This window comes from Harpia harpyja, chromosome 21, assembly GCF_026419915.1.
Source record: "Harpia harpyja isolate bHarHar1 chromosome 21, bHarHar1 primary haplotype, whole genome shotgun sequence".
Lineage (NCBI taxonomy): Eukaryota > Metazoa > Chordata > Aves > Accipitriformes > Accipitridae > Harpia > Harpia harpyja.
The window spans coordinates 6307484-6324819 of NC_068960.1; the positions used below are offsets into that span (position 1 = coordinate 6307484).

Consider the following 17336-nt stretch of genomic DNA (forward strand, 5'->3'; position numbering starts at 1 on the left):
CTAAGTATTATTATTTTCCCTGCAATGTTTTATTTTTCCCTCTGAATATTCAGTTTAAATAACCCTTCCAATTACATTATCCGGTTTCATGCATTCTGCTCAGATTAAATGCAGTGCCGCTTACAATTCACTCACCTCTGTGGTTTCCGGGTCTCTGCAAGCCTCATCCTAACTTTTCCCTCTCAATCCTGGGCTGAAACAGCCTTCGTTCTGGGTCCAGAATCTGTGCCAGCTCTGCTTTGGCTTCTTAAAATCAAATGCATCCGCATCACTTCCCCACAAGCACTTCGACCTCTGGCTCCTTGCTCTTGCATATTTATTTTTCTTTCTTAATAGGGGAACATCTTGCAACCTTTCCCTTTCCTTCCAGCTAAATTAGCTCCCTGGATATACTGTCTCCTCCCACTTGCTGGCATCTTCCTACGATGCCTTGTGCTGTTTTGGTTTCTTCGTCTTTGGGAAAGGGCAAAAGATCAGCTATCCAAAGGTGGGCTCTGTACCCTGATGCCAGCCAAACTCCCTTGTCTCACCTGGAAATCTCCAGCCGCATACGTCTATGGGACTGGCTCAGACTTCACACCTGGTGGGTGAATCCACCCCTTCTCCTGACAGCTCCGGACCAGTGATCGGTGGCTGAGTCCTTCACGGCCACGGATGGGCCCTTCTGGGTGTGCTGTTCTCCAAAGCCAGCCTGGGACAGGGACTTCTCAGTCCCCTCAGCCAGAGGAGCCTCCCGACTGTATCAGAAAGGGTTCGACCATCTCTGGTGGTGAGGGGCAGCTCCCAGCTCTGCTCCAGCACCTCCATCTCTGCTTCCCCGCTCTCCTGACGGCTATGCCCAGACCCGTCTGGTCTCCAGGACAGAACTGCGAGGTTGGTTGGTGGGAGATCAGAAACCACTCCACATCTCAGCTCACTCTCCTTCCCGGCTGCGAGCTCCACCATGGAAATAGGTTTGGGGTGGCCATGCCTGGCACCTTTTCTCCCCAGCCTCTGCTGCCAGTCTCCTGGCTCACGTCTTTTACCCCAAGCCCTGGTGTCTGCATTCGATGGTCTTCTAGGAGCTGTGATCACCCTGCAAGGCTGGAGGAGGCTGTGGAGAAACTCAGGGGCTTGTCAGCTGTCAGCACTTGAAGGATTTCTCATGCATAGGGCTGCCACGTATCTGCCCGGGATTTCCCAGGCAGAGATGTATGTGTGTGAAAGCTGTAGTGGGTGGTAGTGTTGTTACAGCCAGAATGATCTAAGGATATAATTGAGATAAGTTGGTATGGAGAGGTAATATCTCTTATTGCAACACCTGAGATGGCTGGGAAAAAAAAAACAACAAAACAAAACACAAGAGCTTTTGTGCATGCAAGCTCTTTGTCAGCCTAAACGGAGCTGAACACATCGGGGATGTTTTTGGATGGGCAGTGGCAGACAGTTCATGCCCATGTACTTCGTGGCCACTTGGCCAGGGGGTTGCTGGCTCTGCCAGACCTTTGGAGTGACTCCCAACAATTGCTCTGCTCCTGCTCCTCAAATCTTACTGCAACACAACTCCCAGGTGAGGCAGGAGGGCACGTTTTGGAGAAGCAGGCTTTAAGCCCCAACTGCAGTGAATGGGAACCTTTGTGTCTTGGCTACAAATGTGGTGGAATGAGATTAATTAATAATTTAGCTGCATTGCGTGAAGAGTGCCAGTGTTTACTTATGAGACCACAGATGAGCTTTCACAGTACCCAGCGAGGCCTCCTGCCGCTCGGATGGGCTGGGTAGCTCTTGATTGCAGGGCAGGAGATGCCCAAGGAGAGCTCTGCTGTGTAAAAGCGATGCTGAGAGAGAGGAAAAGATTTAAGAGGCCCCCAGCAGAGACAGGCTGCAGGCTCCACGCAGAACTTTGAGGCATCCCATCACACACAACCCTGCAGATCAGGGCAAGACAGCCAGGGGCTCATGCAAGGACGGAGGAGGCTGTCAAGGCTGGACACTGTGGTGGGATGAACCAGACCAGAGGGCTGGGGAGCTGCAAGGAAGGCAAGTGGGGTGGGAGGAAAGCGTGGATGTTGTGTGTGTGGCTGATCGCTTCTTTTCACAGCTGGAAACACTAAAGAATATGATAGACCCAGAACAGAACCCAGGAGATGAGCAAGACAATGTGGGGGACAGCACTTGCATAGCTTAATGGAGAAGATGGACCAGGAGAAAAGAGCTCATTAGAAAAGGGCATTGCACGGTGAAGAGAGGAGAGGATATAAGCCATGAGAAAGCTGATAAAAGACAGAAATGGAATCTTTTACTCCCAGAGAAAGGAAGGATAGAGTACATTAATGAGCTCTTTAATGGCGAGGCAAGTAAAGGTGAGCTGCAAATGGCTATTTCCAGACAGCTGAGCCGAGTGTGAAAAAACAGATGTTGGTAGGATGTGAGAAGCGATCGGCACATACAGGAACAACAGTGCACCCCGTGTCATTAATGGTCCCATTGAATTACTAAAAAGGCACACACATGCAAACTCAGAGACTTGGCCAACTTTTTTGGTTACTCTGCAGGGACAGAGAAGTTGCAGAGGGAGGGAAATGGGCATGTTCACATCCAGTTTGGACCAAAAGAAAGGGCAGAAAAACTAGAGTAAAAACTAGCAGCCTATTTGCCTACTCCCCACATGGTGAAAATCCACATCCCTGATATTTCTGTGTGTTCTCATCCCTTGCACGGAGGAAGCTGAGTCCAGAAAACTGGCTTCACCCTGGATCAGATGGTTTCTCTTCATTAAGTACTGGGCAGGGGGAAGGGGCCAGGTGGGAATGAGCAAAACTCTTGAGGTGGCATTTGGCTAACTTCTACCCCCCCTTCTGGTGGTGCTGGTGAGCTGGCTGAGAGGGGTAAAACACAGGATATGACACAAAGGAGATGTGAAAAAGTGGAGTGTAAGTAAATTCAAGTGAAGCCAAAGTCACTGCTACAAGCCAAGGAGTAGGTGCTGGGTTGGCTTCTCCAGAACCACCGACCATGCCCACCAGCAGCTTCACTGCCTCCAGCGCCTCAGGGCATCTGCTGGAAGCAGTGGTTTGGAGATGAAGGAATAGAAATGTGCTATACATTTCTCTCTAAAGAACAATTTCATCTCCAGACACCTATCCAGGAAAACCAACTCAGGGGCCCACGATGCAAAGCCTGTGGTGTGTAAATGGGGATGAAGGAGCTGGGGCACCTCCGAGTTCCACACCTGCCTGGCACTGCTCCATGGAGCCAGGCAGTGTTGCAGCCACGCTACTACAGGACAAGATCTGTTCACAACCCCTGCACATTTAAGGCAGGATCGGGGCTTTTCCCAAACAACCCCTTCATCCCCTGAAGCCCATCCCCTCTCCTCTGCTGTATCCCCATCCTGTGTCCATGCGCATCCATGTGCTCACAGCTCCAAGCCTTGCGGTGGTGGGACTGTCCCCACGGGGCGCTGCGGGGGAGAGGGACGCGGTGTGCACCGAAGAGGAGCTGAAGCCAAGTCCCAAAACTGGCAGGGAGGGTGCTGCTGCACCTGAGCGGCACGTTGTTGGTCCTCCCCCTGATGAGCCCTCACAGATGCAAATAAATCCTGACTTGGGCCTCTAAATTCCTGCTCTGTCTGCTGCGCTAAAAATAGCCCAACGCAGTGCGTGCTGGCTTCAATCACCCTCATCGATCCGCCGCTTTTGGGTCCGGTCCAGCAGCACCGCAGCGTACCCCTCCACAGCCTGCGGGCTCCCCCGGACCCCTCCTCGCCCGAAGGATTTGTATGATCGGGCCACCTCTGCCGCACTGTCCCCCACCCTTGCTAACCCCCATCTCCTGCAAATGAGGTGATTTATTGCTCCAGAGCCTGATGGGCAGCCGGGCTGCTGCAAGCATGTGACTGTGGGGGGGTTGTGTTGCAGCTCCTGATTTCTGCAGAGCCACATCCACCACAGTGATGAGTTTGGGGGTGTTGGGCAACAGAGCTCTTGGTTTGCCAAGACCCAGCCCCAATTCAGGGAAAAGCTGATCTAGAAGCGGGGCAGAGAGGAGCATTTGGAGGAGGGTTGGCTGGGGTCGCTGGGAGTGAGGGAGCGTGCAGGTGCAGGAGCTGGCTGGGCTGCTGGAGCTTGTGCCAGAGCCTGCTCTGCCAGTGGCTCTCCAGAGGTCCTGGGTATCACCCAGGTGTGGATGCATGGGCTGACCCATAAGCATCAATGGGGCTGGAAGAGAGATGCCTCCAGCGGCGCTTGCAGCCCTTAGGAAAGGTCCCACCACCCAGCAAGCACCGCAGGTCATTGGCTTGATTTGAGCAGAGCCAATACAGTCTGGCTTTTGTCAATGTCTGGGTGGTGAATGTGGAGCACCTCCTTGCCTTAGGGCCCCCATGCATCCTCACAGATAGCCTGCCATAGGATCTGCTCCTGCTTTCATGGCAGACTCAGCTGAAGCCAGCAGGAGGCTCAAATGCTGGACTGGGGGCAGGTGTGACACCTCCAACACCCATCAGCTGTGAAGAAGGAGGCAGCCACCAGCTCCAGGGCTGCCACATCCCTTCTCAAGTGCTTTGCTGCCTCAGGGAGGAATCTGGCCAGGCAGTGCCTGCCACCGCTGCCACCCTTTGTTGCCCCACGTTTCTATCTGTGGACATTGCACTTCCCACGGGCCATGTTTTGAAAGACATGGATGCAACTGGTGTGCACACCAGGGCAGGTGGGTGCCCTCAGGAACACTGGGTATAAATGGCACGTCTGTATGGAGAGATGCTTCTGTTCTAATTTACAGGCTTTTAAATAATATCCAGGCTCTAGATGTCACGCAGACTTTGCAACACGTGGCAGGGTCCTTTGCTGACTCTGGACCAGAGCGAGGATTGAGCTGTGGGTAATGTGGACTTGAATTTATGCTCCAACAAGAAGCTGACTTTGCTGAGATGCTGGGGGAGGGATCGGGGTGGAACGGGGAGTGGGGGTGGATTTCTAGTCCTGCCTTGGTTTTGCCCTTGAAGACTGGTGGTTTAAACAACAGCAGTTTTGTGGACACAGAAAGGGCATCACAGAATGCATTTACATATGGCCCCAGGGCTATCATTATCTTGCAGGCAACAGCAGAGCCCTCCAGGAGGAGGATTCCCATATAACAGCTATAGGTGGTGGGCAGGCTTACAGGAGCGGGGCTGGGAGGGAGCAATAAGGAGGGGGGGGGGCAGTTCAAGGGCTGCTGGTGACAGCCCAGCAGCAGGGAGTTGGAGAGCAGGCACGGGGGCACGCAAGCGCTGAAGAGTTTTGGGGGAGCAGAGACTGGGCAGTGGTGATGGGAACCTGAAATCCGTGTTGGAGGGGCACCGTCCTGTCGCACGTCAGCTGTGTCAGTGTCCCTTCAATGCCACGGCTGGTGCTTGTGACAGAGGAAGGTCTGAGCTATGCTTTCCAAAGTGGGTTTGGGTCTGCATCCCCTGTCCCACCCGACACACACCCCGTGCCTGGCAGGCAGCCCCGGGACCCTGCGGAACAGGAGTGCTCGTTCCCTTGGGGCTCATCAGGGGCATCTTGGAGAGGTGACAGTGGTGATGGGGCAATGGGGCAGCTCGGCAGGGCCATAGGCAGCTGCCTTCGAAGCTCACCAGGAGCATTTCCCAGGAGCAGACACAGCTCCCTCCGACCTCGGCCAGCAAGGAAATTTCTTGGAGCGGCGCAGGGCAGAAGCAGTGACGGGTCCCTCTGCTCCTTTTCTCTCTTTCATCGCCGCAGGGAAACAACTGCTCTCTCTTAAAGAAAAAAAATCCCTCGGAGCAGCTTTGCTCGATGCCTTCGCTGGCCTCTATGGGAGCTGCCGCCTGGCCTGTGCCGAGCACAGCTGCTCCCACCGCCTCTGCCTTCCCCTGCCTCTGCATCGCACGCCTCTCCCTGCCTTTCATCCCTCTCCCTCCCTTTCTTTTCCCTTCCCTTTGTTCACACTCTCCAGTGGCAGAGCCCAGGCTGCTGCTGGAGGGGGATGTGGGAACCTCCAGGTCCTCGGTACTGGCTTTCTGTGCTGGCTCCCCAGCTGGTCCCCAATGCCCCTTGAGGTGGGGCAAAACGAAGGAGAAACCTTTCCCCTGGCCTCCCCTCCTCTTCACTCGGACACGTCTTTCCCATGCCCCCTCCTTTCTGCTTGGCAGGGAGCCCTCTTGCTTTGGATGGGTTTGGGGCAATAGGAACAGCATGGCTGCACAAAGTAGCATTTTGCTTTGCAGAAGCAGCTTGAGAGCTTTGGTGGTTGAACAGGAGACGAAATAAAGAAGAAAAGCCCCCAACAGGTCACAGGTGGTGAAATTCTCCCTCTGCCCTCGGAGGGGTCTGTGAAGCAGCTGCCTCGGGGGGTGGAAGATGCGGTGGACAGAGCTCACCAGGCCCTGTGCAGAGGCACCCAGGAGGTCCATGCATGGGGTGGTGGTTTGGGGGACAGTGGGACTTCTTCCCGTTTCTTGCCTGGCTTTTTTCTCAGCTCATCTTGTGGCACCTCATGCCAAGGGATGTGGACCACAGCTGCCAGGACTGCACCCTATCTTGGAGGGAGGGCAAAGAGGCTGGATGGTGCTCAGCAGTACAGTCATTTCTTCATCACCCAAGGAGCCAGCTGGAGCTCTCTCAGACCCATAGCGAGGCCCCACCAAGTATGGGGTACGGGGTGCTGCATGTGCAGGTACCTCTCTTGGAGATACCTTGGAGATGGAGGGGCCTAAACCTTTTCTAACCCTCCTTTTCTCCAGCTGCAGAGAGTTTGCATCTGGGAAGTGTTTAATTTAGAAAGGCCAGTGCTGCTGTATCACATCTCCTGTGTCAGTCTCTGTTGGTTTATGACCAGTGAAAGCCTGGTGTGAAAACAGAATCAGGCTTTGATTTCATCTGCCCCTGCTGTTTTATGCCACTAACAACTTTGCATTTCTATAGCAGCTTTTATTCTAGGAGCTAAATGGGCTTCACAGACAGGCAATTAATTAATTGAGCCTCCCCAACCAGCCTACACCCTCAATGCCACAAGGAAGCATTTTGCAGAGGAGGAAACAGGCAGAGAGGAGCAAAATTACTTGCCCCAGGTAAAGAGATGAACTCGCTGCTGACATGCTGCTGCCTCCACAGCAAGGCGTTATGCTCTGCTGTTGTGCCATTGCTCCTGGCTGCTGTGGAGATGGTCATGATGTCATTTCCAAACTGGTGTGGGAACTGGTCTCAGTGGGGGGAGTGACTGAGGAAAGTCTTTCGGTATCTATCAGTGACTGCCATCGCTGGAGCATGTGAGCCCAAATTAACTCACGAACTGCCACCACCTTTGACCATCCCAGCCCCTGGCTGAGGAATTCCCCGAGACCATCAAACAGTGCCAGGAGGTCCCACTACTGCTCCCCCTCTCCATCCTTGCTGACCACCTCCTGTTTCTCCAGGAGGCACTCAGGGTTTGCGAGGGAAGGTGGTTTCGACAGAAGGGTTTGCTTTGGTCCGGGTGCTACAGCCAAGATTTAGGGAGGCACCCGCCACGATGTCACGAAACAAGAGAGGGATGATCCTCAGCTCCCTTTTCCAGGTCCTGCTCACTGACTGGTGAGCAAGACGCAGCCCTGAGAATCTGCGTGCTGCCGGCGGGATCTGGGGCACCTGGAGGAGGTGGAGGAATGTGCCTTTGCTCATGCAGAGTGAATATGTTCCTGGGGAAATTGCCTGCCTTTTATTATGAAACCCTGCTAATGGTTTGTTGTCTACACAAATAAGCATGGGGAATGAACTCATGCACTTCCCAGCCTGCTCCGTGTCTTCCCAGCTCAGCTCCTTTCTGAACAAACATAACCTTTTGCAAGAATACCTGTCAAAATCGCTCTGAAATATTGAAATAACAGGATGGGATATGGTTTGCTCCTGGGCCCTAGTGCTCATCCGTCAGGACTCAGGATGTCCATGCAAAGAGACTTGTGAGCAGGATGCAAGGGAAAACTGGCAGGCAGCAGGGCCCCAAAGGGCTGCATTCGGGCAGCTTATCGCCTTGCTGGGTTGGTTCGCTGGGGTCCCACACACTCACCCGGGGAGCAGGGCACCTCCACGACCCTCGTGTGGCACCCGCTTCGTGTTGGTCGTGGGGTGAAACATGGGGGCTTGCAACTCAGCTGGAGCTAATTGGGGCAAAATTGTGTCCTTCAGCCACCGGCGGGGCCTGGGATAACCTTCATGGCCTCAATGCCTCCCTCCTCCTCCTCACCCCATGAGTTGGGCATCATCTGTGAGTATTTTAGGGATGGGGCAAAAAGCTATTGAGTCTTGGACAGGCTTTGGATCAATGGTTGAGGGGTATGTGGCTGCTTGGGTGGACACGAGACGTGAACACAGGGCCATTCCCTTCCCTTCCAGTCTCAGAGTCCCAAGGGCTGTGCGGGGGCTCCCCAGAGTGTCCAGCTCCAAAGCCACCCATGTAAAATGGGAGTCAAACTGGCCTGTGGGCAGCACTAGGGCTGCAGGCAGGAGATGCTGCACTCCCTGCCTAAGGCTGTGGCTGCTTTTGGGGTTATCCACGGAGGAGCCGCTGGACGTGCGGTGATGGGAGTCCCAGGAGTGACTCCCAGGAGTGGCCTCTGCCTGCTGTAATAGGTCTCAATATGGGCAAGATGTAAATGCTTAGCGTCTTCTCCCTCGGCAAAAATCACTCCTCAATGATGTCCTTCTCTGGAGAGCAGCAAGAGGCTTTCTGCTCTAACTCATCGCCGGCTCCCCATCTTGAAAGGTAAGAGGATAACCCACCCCTCAGCAGCTGGTCCCAAGGGCCACTGCGCTCCAGGTATGTCTGTTTAGGGGGAGAGACCGATACCTTTTAATGTGCAAGACAAATTCCATTGCATGGTGGCACCTGCTCAACCCAGAGCCTTTCACTTCTCAGCCCCTTCCCTGTTGCTGGTTGTTAAGGTCTCTCATCTGGAGTAAGGTGGGGGATTCTGCTTTTCTGGGTACATGCCTTTTTTCTAATGTACTTGGAAGTGATGAGAATTTGGACACAGACAATTGTTGGGAGAAATCAGAATCAAACACTTAGAAACCCAAACGTTCCCCACCCCCAAAATATCCTGTCAACCAACCAACCACCAACCAACCACCAAAAAAGTCCTTCAAACCAAATTCCATCTCTTTCTCTAAAATCCGTGATTAAAACCTGGTACAAACCGGTCAATATAGATATAGATATATATATATATATTTTTTAGTAGATGTAGTATTGTTTTTTTTTTTCTCCTCTCTCTTTCTCATTATACAGCAAACATTGCAAATATAGAAATTTTCTCTGTACAATTAACGACTTCGGTTTACAATGCAATGTGTGGTAAAACCTCTCAGTGAGTGAAAATGTGAACGGGCCTTCAACCGGGTAAAAGTCTAAACTGGAAGACTCCGTTTGCAAAAACAGCCCAAAGGATGGATCTCCTTCTGGTCTCTTTTTGGTTTTTGTTGCTGTTTTTGTTGCTGTTGATTTTGGAAGGGAAGGAAGGAAGAACACAAACTGTTCACAAAGAATCCACAAAATCACGGAATAGGGACTCATGCAATGCAATATCGGGAAACGCCAGACCTCAGCTCTCTGCCCACTCTTTCACTTTCTTTTTATATTCAATTTTTTCTTTTTTCTTATTTTTTTAAAAAAAATTGAAATGAAACAAAACCTTTTTTTTTTTTTCACTCCACAGTTTGTTTCTTTTGTAAAGTTTGTGTTCAAATTTGGTGCGTCTCACCAGTGTGAGGACATTTTAATATCTCATTTTATATATTATATAGAATATTTATAGATTTTCATAATTTGTTCTCTCTTTTATTTTTATTGATTTTTTTTTTAAATTTTATTTTGTTTCAAAGACAGTCTAAATAAAAATAGCTGCTGCAGATTTCTTTTGGTCCAGTTAGTGTGTTAAGTCACGAGTTGTGTGAGGACTCAGGACTTTTGCTGGGCAGAGACGCCCTTCCAGTAGTCTAAGATGTCATGAAGATCCTCGTCTTTGGCAAACTGGACCTTTTTGCGTAGGGCATGGCCGGCTGCCATATACTCCTCCTCGTCTTTGTGCCGCTTGCGGTTGAGTTTGAAGCGCTCCCAGATGCTGTGCGATGGTTTGCAGGTGTACTCTGGGCTGGAGGTGTAGCTCAGGTTGTGATATTGAGGCGAGAGCTGGGAATAGGCCAGGTCTCTGGGGCGAGGACGGGTCAGAGGCTCCAGGATGGAGGGCTTTCGCCCTGCCATGCTGTCGTGCTGCTCCCCTTGGTGCGAGCTGGGGTACGAGTGCCGGTGTTCGCTGTACTGACGGATCTTCTCCGCCTCCGCCCGCAGGATGGCCGCGGCCGGTGTCACAGTGAGGATGGTGTCAGTGGTGGGGGATGTCTTCTCGATGTATTTGGCTTCTGATTTGTGGCCCGATCCCTCGGAGCGGTAGGACCTGGGGCTCCGTATGGAGCCACTGGAAGAGGTGCTGGAGCGTTTGGGGGCCGCCTCCATGCTGTGGTGTCGCTGGAGAGGGTGGTTGTAGCTTTCCTTGTAGACGGGGGAGAGAAATCCGTGCTTGCTGGGGATCTGCTCTGATAAGAGCACCAGCTGAGGCTCCACCGTGGAGACTGCCCCCGACTTCACCCCTTGGAAGGAGGTGGACTCAGATTTCAAGGCATCGATGCAGTTGTTGATGATCTGGTTCACCTTGTCCACCTCCTTGGCAATGGTGGAGATCTCAGCCACAGAGCTCTGGGTGTCTGGCGGCAGGGACAGCTCGCAGTCTCGCCTCTCGGGCTGCTCACCCGTCCTCACCTCCATGTAGTTGCCCTTGGTGGCCTTGGGGGTCTCACTGCTGTCAATCAGCTTGTACTGCTCAACCTCGCCAGCAGAAGGCAGGTAGGGGATGCGGGTCACTGTCTCCCCGCCCAGCATCTGTCCCTGGGACAGCTGGGTGATGCTGGTGGTCTCCATTTCTGGCCCGTATTTCAGCTCAATGATGGTCTTCTTCATGCTGCCGGCAGCCTTTTTGTGCTTCTCCTCCTGCTGGCGCCTCTTCCGGAGACAGTAATACACAACGCCCAGGACAATCACCATGCCAAAGAGACAGCCCAGGATTGTCATGATATAATGAGTGGCAGTGGAAGGGGTGGGCACTGGCTCCTTGCGGTTGGGTCTGGTGGGTGTGATGGTGACGCAGGTGTGGTTGTACTTCGAGTATTGGTGGACAGAGACTACACAGTAGGTGTAATCTCTTTGTGCTACTAGGTTGCTCACGGTGATGTTCTCCTCCTTCTTCCTGAGCTTGGTGATCATGGAGGAGAAGCCGTTTTCAAACTGGGAGAGGATGTACATCTTGCTGAATGGGTAGGGAATCTGCACGGTGAGGACGGCTGAGTTGTGGTTGAGGTGCTTCACCTGGATGTTGGGGCGCACCTCTGTTTCACCGATGGGAGTGAAGAGGGAGAACTGCGGGGTCGTGCCATCGCCGGAGGAGCACTCCTCCTCGGAGCAGGGGCTTTCGGAGGGCACCGTGGTCACCTGGTACCTGGGAGGGATAAAACGAGGGATCACAGTGTAGGAGCCGCCGGTGCAAAGGGAAGAGAGCATGCTCAGCGCATTGCGGTAGCCGGTCCGGCCTTGGCCTAACAAGTAGTAGCCCATGTAGTCGGGTGGGGAGTCGCACTGCATCCGGTCATACGTGCGTGTCATGTTGGTGAAAGCCTCCAGCCATTGCAGGAAGCCAAGGAGCTCGCAGGAGCAGTAGAAGGGGTTACTGTAGAGTTCACAGACAGAAAGCTTGTTTAGGCCCCGAAAAGTGTTGCTGTCGAGTCTCTGGATCCTGTTCATGGACAGGTCAATGTTCACTATGTTGGGGCACTCCCAGAAGGCATTGGGGGTGACGGACTCGATGAGGTTGGCCTGGAGATAGAGGTACTCCAGCTTCCCCAGGCCCCGGAGGATGCCCTCGGTGAGGTTCCTCAGTCGGTTGTAACCCAGCTGCAGCACCTGGAGGTTGAACTGTCCTGAAAAGGCACCGTCCTCGATGTAGGAGATCTCGTTCTTCGTCAGGTTGAGGTATGTCAGGTTGCCGAAGCGGCTGAGCGAGGCGTACTGCACGCTCTTGATCTTGTTGTCGTTCAGCCGCAAGTCCACAATGGTGCTGTTGATTTGCTGGGGGATGGACTCGTAGGGGGGCTGGTTTTGGCTGCAGATGGCCAACCAGACGAAGCCCTTGTCCCCCTCGATGAGCCAGCAGTCTGCCCGCACCCCGCCAGCGTGCAGGAGAGAGACGGCTGCCACGCACATGCAGAGGGCTGACGTCGCGGCCCACCGGCGACCTGCCATCTGGAAGGGTGGCGCGGAGAAGGGGTTCCTGGTCTGCCAGAAGCGGGGAGCGGGACAGGGGCCGGGAAGACGTGGGCTAGTGCTTCTTCAGCAGCTTCGCTCGCCTCTCCCTTCTCCTCATGGCTTGGAGACGGGGGGGAAGCATCCGTGGAGAAAGCAGACCTCGGTGCCCACGGTACTCGGCAGCCACCGGCCGGGGGCTACTACCAAGGCCTGGGTGGCTGAGGCTGGTCCCACATCACCAGGTCTCTGGCATCTCGGGGAGGGAGTCATGAAGGTAGGTGCCCGGGCGGAGGAGTCCCTCTGGCTTAGAGACAAGCCTTCCTCTCACTTCTTATAGTACCTCTCCTCGTTTTCTTTTTGCTGCCCATCGTGACACTGGTCCCCATCTCCATGTGCCTCCGTAGGTCTGGCTGTCCCAGCTCGATCTCTCGGCTCACCTGTTCAAAACAAATCACAAGCACAAACTAAACATGAAGGAAAGACAGTTAGCATTTAGAGGTGTTGGAGATGCATCCAACTGCCCTCTTAATGTGTGGCACTTGCCTTCTAACTCTGGCTACCACCTTTCAAGGAGCCTTTGGTTTATCTGGGTGCTGCCACCAGCAGCATTTGGCAGCAAAAGGGAAGGTGGTCACTGACCGTGGAGGTCATCCTCTGAGCCCATCATGCAGCATCACATTATAGGCAGTTGAGAGACCAACACACATCCAGGGCACTGTTCGTCTGACCTATTTAGGTGTCTACCTTAGGAAGAGAGGAGTGATGCCCCAGAAGTGTCTGTTCCTCTCCGCTGAGAGCAGACAAAGTCTAGACAACTCGCTCTGATGTAGATTTGATGCTGCAGCGTTTTGCTGAGGGGAATCCTAACTGTCTCGTGTGCTGGTGTGCGCAGCAGCAGTGCCCACAGAAGGGGATGCTGATTGAGGACACCGTGTCTCTCTGACTGCATTGCTGCGTGGCATCTAGGATAAAGCCCAGCCTCAAGCGCCTGTCCTGTTTCTGGGAACCTGAGCAGTAGTTTCAGGGCACTCTTTGACTGCAAAACACACTAGCGTGAGAGTCCACCATCCGATGTCCTTGTCCATGGCTGGGGCTTGCTGCCTGTCTCCAAGACTTCTCTCTCCCTCCTGGGTGAAATGTTGCTGAGGTGAGGAAGACCCTCAACCATTCAGTGCCATAACAAGAGTATTTGCAGAAGCTGGGACAAGACTTTCCCTTCCCAGCCAGAAACAGCTGTCTGAAGACCAGGAAGAGTCTTCACTAGACACAAAACTATGGAGCTGCCAGCAGCCTCACCTCTCACAGAAAAACTCTCATTCCTGGCTCACATTTTCCATTATTTTTTCCTGCATTTTTGACTAAACTTAAATATCCATGGACAGCACTTCTACTTCCTTTTGTGATTTCTTAGGGAAACGGGAAGGCAAAAGTGCACGAGCATGAGCATGTCCTCAATCGTGCTTTTCCGCAAGATGTCGAAAATATCATCCATGGACATCTCTACTGCCAAACAGCTCTCTCAGCTGGTAGGACAGATGCAGTGAGGTGTTGTGGCAGAGATGGAGTTGCCCACAAATGGGGAGAAAATATCACGGCCTAGCTAGAAAAATCCTTCTCGGGACTTTTGTTGGGAACAGGAGCTCTGGTTGTCTCGCTTGTCCCAGGGCAGACTGTAGGAGGCAGGCACTCCTTGAAAACACAGCTGGCAGGAACTGGAGGTTTCTTGGGCATCCATGAAGGACACAGGGGCACATCTTACATCTAAATTGTCTTTCATTGGATCTGCAAAATAGTATAAATCCAGAAATTGGTTTCCAAACCATTTCCCAGTGCCCAGGCAGCAAAGGGACTGTGCTTGGTGCCACACGCCTGCAAATTGCATGAGGCTGATGATTGTCAAGGGGCATTTAGATGCAGATACCATACTCCCACCCTTGTTCTGAAGAAACCAGGTTCTTTTCCACCTGTGATACCAGGCAATGAAGCAGACCATGTTTCACTGCACAGATCCCTGTTAACTGTTCACAGCTTATATCTCGGTAAACAGGCCAGTAATAATAAGCAGTAAAACAATTTATTTGTTCTTTCTGGATTGTGAACAATGAGTCTATTCCCTGGTGGCACAGTTGGGTTTCCATTACATGAATAACGAGATCTGCTCTCGCATCAGCTCTCTGCACATGAGACTGTCTGGCCACCTTGTCCTCCAGCAGACGCCCCACCAGCTGCTAGGGGAGGTGAGGCTGTGGGGGAAAACAACAACAACACTGAGCGTCTTCTCAGTGCCCCCCCGGAGGGCAGGGTGTGTGGTACACCCTTCTTGCAGGCTGTACCGTCTACGGTGGTTGTGCGGTTGCTTGTGGGTGAGATGTACTGGCCCTAAGATGATGCTTCTGTGGGGCCCTGCCTGGGTACTTGCAGGTCTCTCTCTGCCTCCCCAGTGCCTTGTACTGTCCTATCCCAGCTACATTTGGCAGAAAGCTCAACAAAAACCAAGTTTTCAAAAGTTTACTAGAAATGGGGCCTGGGTGGAAGGGATGCTGAGGGCAAGGCAGCTGAATCTCAGGTCTCCTCCTTCCTGGGGGGTAGAAACCTGGACTTTACCATGCTTTTACATTGCTATTCCAGCTGAAGCCCTTACATCACCACAGTGACACTGATATTGCTGGTAACCCTATTTTGGGGAACAATACCTGCTGCACTGGCAGGAGCACATTTGCAAGGATGTGCTGTCCCGGCCCTGGGATGCTTTCCCAGGACCTGGAAGCCCATTTTGGCATATCCGAGTCCTTCGAGCCAGTGAGGAAGGGAAGAAGGACTATGCTCCCTGGGGCACTGCAGGTGAGAGTCCCCCCTTACCACCTCCCCAGCTGACGGGTGAAGCATGGGCCGCAATACCAGGCTGAAAGACGTCTGCTGCTACATCCCTCCTGGCACTGGACAACTCAATTAACCTCTCTGCGCTCCAGCCTCCTCTCCGGTACCGTGAGATAATGATAGCACTTCACAGGGCTGTGGGAGACTGAAAGTGCCCTGAGCTCCTCTTGTTGGGATGAAAATTGTGTTGCAGGTGGAGACTTTCTCTCCCTCCAGCTGCAAGGTGGGCTTTAGCTGTGCCCGCTCTCCTCTGCCACAGGGACCAGCCTGGTCTCCAGCTCCGCAGACTGCCTCCTGTGGCAGTGCACATTGCCCCTAAGGGTGTGGGAGAAGGTATTCCTGGCCCGCAGAGCCATAAGTAATGGCTTCCCCAGTTGTCCCTTTGGGATGGCACAGGCTTTCCTTGCCTGCTGCCCTGCAGTGCTTGCCCTTGGCGTGAGCATCTCCCTGTCCTCCTCCATGGGCTTGTGCATTACAGGGACCTCCTGCAGGCAGGGGAAGCCCTTCCAAACTGAGACAGCACGCAAGGAGTGATGCATCTTGGCATATTCTCTTTAGCAAGCACTTATTCTGTCTCCTCTAACTCCCATTTTGACCCAACCATCCTCTCTGGGCAAGCTTGTGTTTGGGATTGCTCTGCAGAGCCAAACCAGTCTTTTTCTTGCAGAGGAAGGTTCCCTGTTACTCCCACCTGGGGAGGCTGTGGGCTGCAGCCTGTGTCGGAGGGCATTAGCTATTGGAGCAGGACAATCCCGTGAGCAAAGAGCAGAGCCAGACCCTCCACGGACCTTGCCAGGCTGATGCCCTATAGCCTTCTCATCACCCATGTGCCTCCCTCATCTAATCGGAGGTGTCGGGGATGAAGAACAGCAATGGTAAATGACTCAAACACGTTCAATAAGGCTCCTGCTGTGTGTTTTCTCTTCTTTCCTGTACGTTGCCTATCAGACGAGTCCTTCCCAACAACAGAAAGGAGAAAAGGCATTTTATCAGCAGCCTGAGTTTAATTTCAGCTCATTAAAGCAGGCAATTTGCTGGTTTATTTGCTTTGCAAAGTGTGAATAAAATGACAGCATTAAGGAGATGTAAGAGAGGAAAGAGGGGCTAATCTCCCTTTTTATTAGATTGCCGGGACATGACTGGGGAGTGGAGAAGTGGGTCTTGTTGCTTTGCACAGAAGGCATAATTGTTCATCTTGTTGGCTTCTGAAAGCCTCCTTCCCAGCATCACGCCAACGCGGGTGCATGTGGGTGTGTGCCTGCGTGCGTGCACTGCGACATCAGCCAAGCGCCGAGCATCCTGCAAGGCAGGATGGGAGCAGGGGCACTTGCAGTGGTTCCCAACTCATCTCCCTGTAACAGCAGATAACAGACATCCAAGAGGTTTCTCCTTCACTTTTCTACCTTTTACCTCGCCTCTAATCTCCCTTTTCTGTTCGTTTCTGCTTCTGAAATCCCGGGCTTGATTCTTGCAGGTTAGAAATAGAGCAGCTGGTTGGCCAAGGAGCCTTTGTTGTCCCTGACCTCCTGCAGCTGGGACATGGCTCTGGAGAGCAGGGGAGAGACCCCCCTGCCTCTTCCCCACAAACTGGATAAAAATCAGTAAGATAAGCTAGTGTTTTAACCCTCCTGCCTGACTGATTTGTCTTTGCCCAGCTGTCCTGGTTTTATTCTCCTGGTAACCTAATTGCACACCACATTTCCCAGTCCTCTGACCCTCCACAGAGGTGCCTGGGAAAATCTGGGAACAAACCACTTTTACAACTCTAATGTGAAAAACAACCAGGAAAGTGGAGATTTGGGGTTCTCCTTCACTGATTGAGAAAGAAGCAAAAGATAGGAAGGAAGACGGTGTGGAATAACAATAACAATGATTTGAAGTGATGAATTTAATCTCAATCGGAGTTATCTTGAACTGTGGCACCATGCTGATGATGACAACAGGCCACGTCCATGGGCAGGCCATGGTACCCACCCAGTAGCTTGCAGGAAATATCATTCCTGCCCAGAGTTACCTGTGCACTGCAGACACTGCTGTATTTCCCTTTCCTTCTGCTGTCATAGGGCAGCATGGTTTGACCAGCTGAGAAGATGTTGGGCTCATGTGGCTTACAGAGGCCAGCAAAGAGGCAATGACAACTCCCTCAC

The 17336-nt window shown here is 52.8% G+C and overlaps 1 protein-coding gene across 3 annotated transcripts in view; it reads right to left on the reverse strand.

Annotated features, from left to right (window-relative positions):
* Positions 1 to 9172: 9172 nt before the first annotated feature.
* Positions 9173 to 17336, reverse strand: part of ELFN1 (extracellular leucine rich repeat and fibronectin type III domain containing 1) — a 109653-nt gene continuing 101489 nt past the window's right edge. For all 3 annotated transcript variants that reach the window (XM_052773044.1, XM_052773043.1, XM_052773045.1), the window contains one exon: positions 9173 to 12749. In XM_052773044.1, the coding sequence (XP_052629004.1) occupies positions 9919 to 12309 (2391 nt within the window). In that variant the 5' untranslated portion in view covers positions 12310 to 12749 and the 3' untranslated portion in view covers positions 9173 to 9918. The remainder of the gene's footprint in view (positions 12750 to 17336) is intronic.